Genomic DNA, 10,968 nt, shown 5'->3' with positions numbered 1-10,968 from the left:
TGATATGCCAGCTCAGTCTCTCGGAGATGATTACGGGGTATGATGTGCGTGTGTGGGGTGAGTGTATGCGCACGTACCGTGTTAAAAATTTGTTGAAGAACTTTTTAGGTTTGCTAATAATGTTTTTCAAAGTGGGTGCCGGTGTGCGTGCGACGTGGGGAAGAATTGATGGGTGGTGTGAACACACGAGTGAGCTTTGTGCGGCAGGTCAACATCGGCCCTGGCTTTATCATTCATCATTCACAAAGTATGGTGATGGTGGCATTTGTGGCGTTCGCACCGCGCCATACGCGCGTTCACACTGCTGCTGCATCCATTCCCTCCTCCCTCCTCCCAGCCCAGCACCGCGCCATTGACGACTTCAGTCGATGGATCCGCCGATGCCGATGTCCCTGGTGTTCCCGTCGACCGATCCGCCGAAGCCGGCCGCCCTCCTCTCCATGGATCTGCTGCTGGAGGAGGCTTTCCGGGCCATGGCGCGCGCGGCGGAGCAGTTCCGCTCCCTGGGCGAGAAGCAGGCCAAGCGCCTCATGGTCGCCGGCGCCGGGGGCGGCAAGCTGCGGCAGGTGGCGACCCAGCTGGAGCAGGTCCGCGACCTGCTCGGGGCCGTCGACGACGGGGGGAGCTCCCCGGCGGCGGCGGCGGAGTCCTTCTACGGCATCGACGACCTGCTTGACGAGATGGAGTACCACATGCTCGCCTTCCACCTCGAAGCCTCTGCAAATACAAATCCAAAGGTCAGCAATCCCCTCGCTTCTGCCCTCAGGCTGGGCAGGCGATTCCTTAGCAGCAGCAGCAGCAGCAGCGATGGGGCGTCCCGCTCCCGGTGGTTCCTCAAGGACCTGGATTCCGTCGCAGCCACTCTGACCTCTCTGCTCAACCAAGTCCAAGGCTCCAGTCTGCCGCTTGCCATCTCCGATGCGCCGCCCCAGGACCACAAGCTGTTTGGCCGCACCAGGGAGCTCAATGACATTGTGCAGATGCTGACAGAGCCGCTCTCATCCCACCATCCTACCCTCAAGGTCATCTCCATTGTTGGCTTCGGCGGTCTGGGCAAGACCACGCTCGCCCAGTCGGTCTACGACCACATCGGAGTACAGCGCCACTTTGATCTCACAGCATGGGCACATGTCTCCGCCAAGCCTGACAGACTGGAACTAGCAGCTCAGATACTGCGTTCCGCCAGCCCAGCCTACCGTGGATCCATCGACAAAGATGCCACCTTCGGAGCTCTTCAGTCGCAACTCACTCAACTTCTGGCATCCAAGAGATTTCTGCTTGTTCTCGATGATGTGTGGGATGTGCCCCAAGATACATGGCAGGAACTCCTCATTCCTCTTAAATCTGCCCAAAGTGGGAGCAGAATTATTGTGACCACCAGAACACCAAAGGTTGCTGACATGCTCGGTGCATCTCACACCTACCACCTGAATCCACTGGGCATCGAAGATTGTTGGTCCTTGTTCCACCGATATGCTTTTGGGGGCTGGAGCACACATGATTCCAGTGATGAACTGGAGCAGATTGGGAGGACGATTGTTGCTAAAGTCGACGGATTGCCTTTGGCTGTCAAGGTGCTGGCAGGACTGCTTGGAGCTACAAAGAGCACAAAGTACTGGCGTATTATCTCGGAAAAACAATTTTCCGGAGATGCCACTCTCTCCTCGCTGCGCTTGAGCTACAGTTACCTGCCAGGACGACTCAAGCAATGCTTTGCATTCTGCAGCATATTTCCCAGGAACTGGAAGTTTGACCAAAGAACCATGATCCGCCTTTGGATGGCCAATGGTTTTATACAGTCCCAAACCGACACTGGTAAAAGGATGGAGGATCTGGGCACAGATTACTTCAATGCTCTCCTATCTCGGTCATTCTTCCAAACTCTTAGGCAGGGTCCTCGCACACACTGTATCATGCACGACCTGATCCATGATCTTGCAGTGTCAGTTTCAACCAATGATTGCTTTCAATTTGAGCCTGGCGTGACCCGTTTTATCCCCTCAACAGTGCGCCATATCTCGGTCACTACGGATGGCACAGAAGACATCAATGCTGCCATCAACATGCTACCGAAGAAGCTGCGCACCTTGTTAGTTCTGAGAACTCGTTCTTTCTCCTCATATTGTCTTCAAGGAGACTTTTTAGCGAAGCTCAAGACTCTGAGGGTGCTTGATATTAGCCACTCTGACTATACTGAATTGCCAAGATCCATTTCCTGCTTAATCCATCTCCGTTACCTGTCCCTATGTCGCACCATTCGGAGTCTTCCAGAGTCGACAAGCAAGCTGCTCCATCTACAAACGTTGCACTTTACAGACAGGTGTTCCCTTGATAAGCTTCCAGCAGGAATAAATAGGCTTGTAAAGTTGCGGCACCTTGGAATCGACATGAAGTACATTGCACAGCTACCAGGCATTGGTCGGCTTATTAATCTGCAGGGATCTGTTGAGTTCTGTGTTAAAAAGGGGGGAGGGCATGCCTTGCAGGAGCTGAAGGGCATGAACGGTCTCCATGGCCAACTAAAAATTAAAGGCCTTGACAATGTTTTGAGCAAGGATGAAGCCACCAAGACCGACATGAAAAGAAAAGAGAATCTCAAGGCGCTGAGACTGGAATGGAGTTCAGCTAGTAGAGGTCTCACCCCTGTGACTGACTATGAAGTACTAGAAAACCTACAGCCACATCAAAACTTGAAGGAACTTCATATTGTAAGGTATCTTGGCGCAACAGCTCCGAGTTGGTTGCAGTTTGCGGCGCTGAGGGAACTGCAATCCTTGCACCTTGTTAATTGCAGGAGCTTGGGCGTTCTACCTCCACTGGGGCTCCTGCCATCACTCCAACAATTACACATGAAGGAGCTGTGCACAGTTAAGCGAATTGGACATGAGTTCTATGGTACAGTTGACTTGTCATTTCCATCCCTGAAGGTTCTTGTGTTTGATGACTTTCCCAGCTTGGTTGAGTGGTCTGAAGTGAGGGCCGATCCATTTCCTTGTCTCCAGAAGCTAGAGATTGTAGACTGCCCAAAGTTGATTCAAGTTCCTGCATTTCCCCCATCTGTCTCTGAACTTAAAGTGGAGCGAACATTGTTGATATCCAATATGAGGCTTGCTCCATATTCTTCGTCAAGATTAGAGATATTCACACTGAGTGTTTCCACAACTAGTGTACTTTGCAGGGGACTATTCCATCAAAGCCATCTAGAATCTATTGTGGTTTTAAACATAAATGCTGGCTACAAGCAGCTTGTTTCTGCTGAGGGACTGCACTGTTTTACGTCTCTCCAAAAGCTTCAGCTGTGCCACTCTGACATATCAGATCAGGATTTGGGAAGTCTTCTTCAAGTGCTGCCCTCTTTGTACTCGGTTGAGATGATAGATCTGCCCAACATGACATCTCTTCTGGTGCCAACAAAAAATAATTTGTGTACGACAGTCACGGAGTTGCAAATATCTAACTGTCCACAGCTCTCTTCTATGGTCTCCTTGGGTACTTTTGTTTCACTGAAACGTTTGGTGATTGAGAAATGCCCCAAACTGACGGCAGCATCCTTCCCAGTAAGTTTTTGGAGACTCACAGCCCTCAAGGTTCTGAGTATATCATACTGCACAGAGTTCCAGTCCTTACCTAGTTGTGGTCTGCCAACCTCAATAGAAGCACTTCATCTCGTTGGGTGTCACCCAAAGCTGCATGAAAATTCAAGCAACAGAACTGTCAATTCCTGAGAGAAGATATCTAGTCTACACAAAACATTTCTGGCAAAATTCATGCTTTATGTTAGCACTCCTGTTTCTTTCGTTCTTACTACTTCCATTGTGTATTTTTCAGTTTATTTCGTAATTGTGCAGCTATGTGTTGGCTGTAAATACTGATCTGTAATTTTGATTCCTATAATTGTTTACCTGTACTTATATCATGGTGCGGGTTACAACCCACCCTTATTGTTTTGTCGAGATGCGGAAATCACAGTATGTTTTCCTTCTTCCTTGAGTTTCTTTATGGAAATCCTTTTCACGGTGGACAACAATTCTTATCGCTTTCAGTTGTACACACCACCATGCTGGCACTCTTGACAAGGAGAAGAGCACTGTTCAAGGATTGTTGCATTTGTACCATGATCTCTTTCAACCAATTCATGCATCTCCAGCATGCATGCTTGTACAGTGATACTCCCTCCGTAAAGAAATATGATCTAAACGCTCTTATATTAGTTTACGGAGGGAGTAGTGATCTAGACGCTCTTATATTTCTTTACGGAGGGAGTACAAGTTATCTTTTTTCTTTTTTTGAAACCGAGGGAAAAGGCTTGCCTCGTTCATTAATGAAGGAGGAGTCTAGAGTGCATGCCAGCGGCGCGGCATGATCTTGCTCAAGTGCAAAGCTTGGCCTCTTCTTGGATAGGTTTTACGATCTAGAAAAGCGACGTCAATATTTTCCTGAAAACTCCAGCATTTTCTCTCAGGGCCGCCTTCAGAAATTTGGGGCCTTGATTTTTGAAGACCAGAAGATGTAGAACCGTTTCCGTTTGATGTACTAAAATTCGGACATATGCAATCTGAACTCTGAAGCAATCTGGCCTACGGGCTGCAGCAAACATATCTTCGGCACTCACGTGCGGATTAGGGCTTGGGGACTAGCAGCTAGGCGGAACGGTCGGGATTAGGGAACGGTCGGGATTCGGCACTCACGTGCGGATTAGGGATTAGACCTGCTACATCGATCTGATCGGCTGATCGGCGGCCAGAACAGGCTAGGCGGAACGGTCGGGATGGGCGTGTACGACGTGCTCGTTTCGCTGAGCTCCTAGCTAGACTAGTGGGCTAGGCGGAACAATTCTGGGGGCCCTGTGCGGTCGGCCAGTTCGGCCTGCCCCATCGATGGGCCTGATTCCTCTCATTCGAGATGATACATGCTGGTCACATCTTGACGTATATTTCCCGAAAAAAGAAAACCTCTTGACGTATATTTCTGTCAAGTATCAGAAAATTCAGTCTCTAATGTCTCGTATGGTTTTTAAGCGAAAGAGAGGCCTCCCTCTCAGATTTCATATGATGAAAGCAACTGGTCTTGTTCGAACAACATCACCCCACGAACAGTGCACGAACTAAAAAGCAGGAAAAAAAAGAGAAAAACATCCATGATCGTCCATTACAGACCCGGATCACCGGACCAAGGGGAAAGATGCCTCGTATGGTTGAAACCTGTTCTAGTGACAGTCTGACAGAGGCAAGAAGGATGAAAGCATTTTTAGTTCCATGTCTATCCAATCTGCAATGTGTTATCTCAAGAATCGATCAGTTGTCTACTGTGGCCGCTGTCGTTCCAGAAATGGGCACCATAGATCAGGGACTTATTGGACACATGGTAGGGCGGTGATAATACATAGCTCTAAAAATATCGTTAGAATGAAGCTAAGTCATTCATTCACCTCTGTTACGATTGCGTGCGATTTGTCGGCGTGGAACGTTGATATCAGAAGCAGTATATGGTGCAAGGAGCTTGTGCTACTTTTTGTGTGCGGCCGACTTGATGCTGCCCTCTCGGGGATGGCGGGATGTATTTCAAGCGTAGTGTGCCTCTGGCTTCAACTCAGCCAAAGTTCAGACAGGTCGTAAAACTATCAAAGTACTAAGAAAAACCACACCTTAACTCTCTTGTGTTGCCCGCTAGCAGTTCAGATTACACAAGGCCCTGACCGCCCGAAGTTGCATTATTGATTTCCATTTTTGAATCATGCGATTTTCAGATTCTGTGGTTGTTCATGAGCGGTATCTTCAATTTTGACATGGGGGTACTACGTATTATTTTCTCCACTTCATCTCATACATAATGCGTCAGTCTTCTTTTGTCTTTCGATTTAATAATTTTGATAAAGGATTTTACATTGAATAGATATATCGAGGTGATACAATCGTATTGAAAGAAAGCCCGGCCTCTGCATAGCTAGATGCACATAGCTAGATATATAGATTTAATAATTGGTGGAGTGTTATGCATGACTATTGGATTCAGTTCAGATCCTTTAGTGCCTATGCATTTTAGCTTCAGAAGAGGAAAATACCTATCATGTTGGCACGCCTGAAATGGAATTAAATACGTTTCTCTGTACTGACTAGGAAATTTTCTCCACAGAATATCCCAGCTCTGGTTCGTATGTTTGGTGGGGTTAAATGAACGGTGTCTGCAGTGGTCAGTCAACCAGTGGACATGCATACATATATACTCCCTCCGTTCCTAAATATTTGTCTTTTTAGGGATTTCAAATGGACTACCACATACGGATGTATATGGACATATTTTAGAGTGCAGATTCACTCAGTTTGCTCCGTATGTAGTCACTTGTTGAAATCTCTAGAAAGATAAATATTTAGAAACGGAGGAAGTAGTAAGTACATACTACCTGTCTTCAGTCTTCTGGTGAACATATTACATATGAGACCTGCAGGATGCTGAGTGTTGAAAAACTTGATACATGTCATTGGATTTATGTCAAAAGCTTCGCATCTGTCCCATAATTGCATGATTCTAACTGTATTTTTGTTTTCGCTCTCACAGCTGAAAGCTACAAATGATTGGCCCACTACTCCAGGTTCAGAGGATCCTTTGATCCCGTGTTCATTTGTTTTGTTTTATTTTTCATTTCGAGAAAGTAGGGATTGACTGTTTAGATTAGAAGACCTTACTGTTAATCGCTAGAAAGTACTCCCTCCATTCACAAATATAAGATGTTTTGGATATTTCAATATAAAACATATGGACTGAAATGAATAAACAAACACATTAAAGTGTGCTTATATACATCCAAAACAGAAAAAAGCTAAAACATCTTATATGTGTGAACGGTCGAGGGACTAGCCATTTTTATGATCTACTAACATGTGCAAATACTCTCTCCATAAAGAAATATAAAATTTAAAAAAAAGTAAATATAAGACTTTTTAGATCACTACATGAATTAGAAATAATTGGACTTAGCCCATGAGAAAAAGGCAAGTGGTAATGCTAAAGTTTAGTCCCATATCGCTAGTTGAGTAAGTCTTGGATCTCTTTATATAGTCGGTTATGTACATCACATTTAGTGGGGTGTGAAGGAAAGAAATAGAAGACCACACACGTGCTCGTCCGTGTCCGTCTCGCTTGGCCGGCTCGAGGCGGGCGACATGCGTGTGAATGCTCCGCCAAAATCCAGTCCGTTGCCTTGTAGGGGCGCAACTTCCTTTTGCGGGGCTCGAGGCGGGGGACATGCGGGTGAGTGCTCCGCCGAAATCCAGTCCGTTGCCTTGTAGGGGCGCAACTTCCTTTGGCCGTTTTATTTTTTGATGTCTTTTCAGACAAGTAGGTCGGTTCAAGACCGTGATCGCAACACGATACTGCCTCTGGTCTTATTATATATACTGCTACCGGCCGCAGCCAAAGATACATAAAAAACATCTAGGATTTTGCCTCATCTCGTAACTTGTGTCGTCACCGTAGTCTACTCTATCCCGAACGCCTGAGTGAATCAGCGTGCGGGAGAGCAAGTCTCTGAAACCGCTCGTCCTTGCGATCCTGCACCCGAAGAGGACGAATTAGGTTTTTGGGAAACGTTGTGCGCGACTGCTCAAGTTTGTCATCACGGGTTGTCTTTCGTCCAAGTTGGGCGGTGCTACTCATCGTCGCCTCCGTCGTCGTCAACAACAAATTATCGCTAACATCGTCATCAATACCGTAGCCTCCATCGCCGTCAACAACAAATTATTTCTAACATTGTCATCAACATTGTCGCTCCTACAGCATTTAACAAACAATACGTCCATCCTGATCTGTTCATGTATCTATCTATTTATAGTTGATGTTTCATGTTCGATGCTTCTGTGCATGTTCTTCCGTTCACATAGTATGCCAGATTGTTGCATGCCAATTTCTGTTACAGTCATGAATTATTTATTAAATTAATCATAAATTTGCCGAATATTCCAACAACTGGTAGGAACTCTAAAAATTACTCCCTCCGTCTCAAAATTCTTGTCTTAGTACTTTACTTACATGCGAGATTTTCAAAAACGGTGAGAACACGTCAGCTGGGAGCACAGAATCCTCCATGCCCGCCCTGCCCTGGACCGACACGTGGACATATATTATTTAAATTTCCACGCGCTGAAGCCAGCCAGGTCTTGGGACGGGGCCGGGACCGGATCGGTTGGGGCACGCCTGTAGCAATCGCATGCATCCTCTGCTCTCCGGTTTATTGTGCACAGCTGCACCGTGACAAGAGAAGATGGATGCATGGTTATATATCGCTTTGGAAACTTCTCGGCTGCTGCCGTGCGGACGCGCGGCTCGGTGTTCACACTTGACTTGACACACGCCACGCCGGAGGCAGCTTCGTCCGTCCGTCCGTTCGCGCTTGCATCTGTTTTGGAAGATTTTTCGTTAGTATAGGCGCATGTTGGACGACACATACGTTGCTATCCTCGCAAGCGCAAAGAGAAAGTAAAGAGAGAAATATATGCTGCTGCTATCTATGATTGCCTTGCCGTCCGGAAGTATACGTTATCATCAAGCTCATCTCACTTTACAGTCTGATGACTCGACCAAGAGGGATTTCTTCTTAGTTTCTGTGCTCCATATGGACAATTATCTTTGGTGTTGGTGTCATGTCTTTGTCAATGTGCTTGATCGATATCTGTGTATCTGCTCGCAACAACAATTAATCATGTTCCCTCCCTCTTGGTCGTGGGTGAACTAGTCGACGCGTCTTGCATGCAGTCAAATATACTACTGTCTACTAGTACTAGTATGTAGGTTGACTTTGGTGTCAGGCTGCCTAATCAGGGCCTGTTTGGTTTCAAATAAGTCACCAACTTATAAGTCGAAAAGTGAAAAAAAATGACTTATTTTGCCAAACAAAGCCAACTTATAAGTCACCCCAACTTATAAGTCATAAGTTGCTCCACCCCAACTTAAAACTTATAAATCACCCCCTTTTGCATGGGTCCCACCACCTGCATGATGTTGATTGGTGTGAGAAGGTGTGTCAGGTGACTTATAAGTCAGGTGACAACCAAACAGGCGCGACTTATAAGTCACTGATTTTAAGTCACCTGACTTATAAGTCAGGTGACTTATTGAAGCCAAACAGGCCCTTAGTTTCAGCTGTCTAGTTTTATCATTTACTATATATAGGCAACTCGTATGTTTCTATTTTTCAAGGCAACTATATATCCAGCCACATGCCCATAAACTATAAAATTAGTTTTAAAAGACACTAATCAAGTTTAACCATAACTGCCAAAAGTAATCAAGTTTAATCACACCCGCAAAAAAAAATGAAGTTTAATCATGAGCTACTAATGACAGGCAATTTCCATGTGATTGCTTAGTCACCCGCAAAAAATCTAAAAAGAAAAAGGGAAATCCAAGTGATTGCTCCAAGCGGCATCCCAAAGCCTAAACTAATATACATAGGCATATAACCCCCTTTGCTCATCCCTCCGTAGACTTTTAGACGATCCGGTTTTGTTCTTTTCCTCCCACCATTTTGTAGCTATAGACTGCCTTTTTATCACCCCGTTGCCTTAGTCACGGTCTCACGCGTAGAGCTCCTTTTGGTTCTAACGAAAAGAGCGCGCAAATTAACCATATTAGCTGCCTGATGTGTGATTGATTGATAGATTAAATGTGCCACTTGGGGTGTTGAACGCGCCCAGCCGCCGGCCGCCACCTGCTTCGAGCTTTCGCTAGCGCTAGCGCTATCGCGGCCAGCTGACTTGGTCGATAGACGTATGGTGGATGCCCACTGGCCAAGAAAGATTCTTCTCCTCTGTGTGGCCAAGATCGATATATAGATGCACGGGGAAACAGCGTCTTCTCCGTGTGAGGGCGCGCGCGATCTGCTGCAGCGCGAAATTCCTGGGAACGGCTCCCACGGCTGGACGAAGCGATCGGCTCATGCTCTGCCTGATTGCTCCGTGGCCTGCCCTTCCCGCTGATGCATGGCTGCAGTGCCGCTCCGTGGCCTGCAGTGACGCCTGGCCTGGCCCTGTAGCCGCCGAGACACATGAGCTGCCGAGTGTGGCACATGTAGTGGCAGAGACAGTGGGGACCAGCAGGGGCCTGACCCCCCTAACATCTCTGATTGTCTCTGATTTAAGGCTAATATCCATGTCAGTAGTGCTTAAGTGATGTGTAAAATGAAGCATTTTTTATGAGTCGGCCGTCCCCAACAGGACTTTACAGCCCTGCGCGATGACAGCGAACACAAAGCGTGGCGATGGTGGATGCCACGAGCGCCACAGATTACGACGAGGCCTCCCTACCAATCCTGCTATATGGTGCTCAACATTTGCAAAAAAGGGCCTCGTATACTATGTCAAAAACAAAAGAACCCTCACTCCACTCTTTCCTCTCCCATCATTGAGGTGGTGTTTGGTTTTCTAGTCCTAGGACTTTTTCTAGTCCTTAGGACTTTTTGAAAAAAACTCTCAAGAAGGTGCTTCAAAAAAAAAAGCAAAAAGTCTTAAAGAGGTCCCCCCGTTTGGTTTGCTAGGAACATTTTTTAGTCCCAACACAAAAAAGTCCCTGAAACCAAACACCCCCTGAGTCTCACAAAGTTGAGTCACTTACTTTGGGACGGAGGATGTATTTATTACGTACTTTCTTCAAACATAAATATAGTCATATATGTTGAATCATTCCTCTGAATTTAATTTGTTTTTTCTTTTACCACCTTTTTTGTTTTGACAACATGTTCAAAACAAGATCAATGTTGAGTATATTTTTCAAATTTATTACTATTATTATTTTCAAAAGTAACTGTAACATTTATATATTCATGCACTTGCTTAAACTAAATCTCAAGTGAAGTTTCAAAAAGCAAAATAACAATAATCAAAAAACATTTTTGACATGAATCTTGTTTCAAAGATCTCATCAAGACAAAGTTGAAAATGAAAACAAATTCAAAACTGAACATTTGGTTCAAAATAT

At 46.0% G+C, this 10,968-nt stretch overlaps 1 protein-coding gene across 1 annotated transcript; it reads left to right on the top strand.

The window, feature by feature from the left end:
• The first annotated feature begins 275 nt into the window (after positions 1-275).
• On the top strand, positions 276-3,947 carry LOC119361837 (putative disease resistance protein RGA3). Its single transcript, XM_037626986.1, has one exon. The coding sequence runs from the start codon at positions 369-371 to the stop codon at positions 3,723-3,725; it is 3,357 nt and encodes a 1,118-aa protein (XP_037482883.1). The 5' UTR covers positions 276-368; the 3' UTR covers positions 3,726-3,947.
• The last annotated feature ends 7,021 nt before the right edge of the window (positions 3,948-10,968 follow it).

Source organism: Triticum dicoccoides, chromosome 2B, assembly GCF_002162155.2.
Source record: "Triticum dicoccoides isolate Atlit2015 ecotype Zavitan chromosome 2B, WEW_v2.0, whole genome shotgun sequence".
NCBI lineage: Eukaryota > Viridiplantae > Streptophyta > Magnoliopsida > Poales > Poaceae > Triticum > Triticum dicoccoides.
This window is presented reverse-complemented; position numbering and strand designations above follow the sequence as displayed.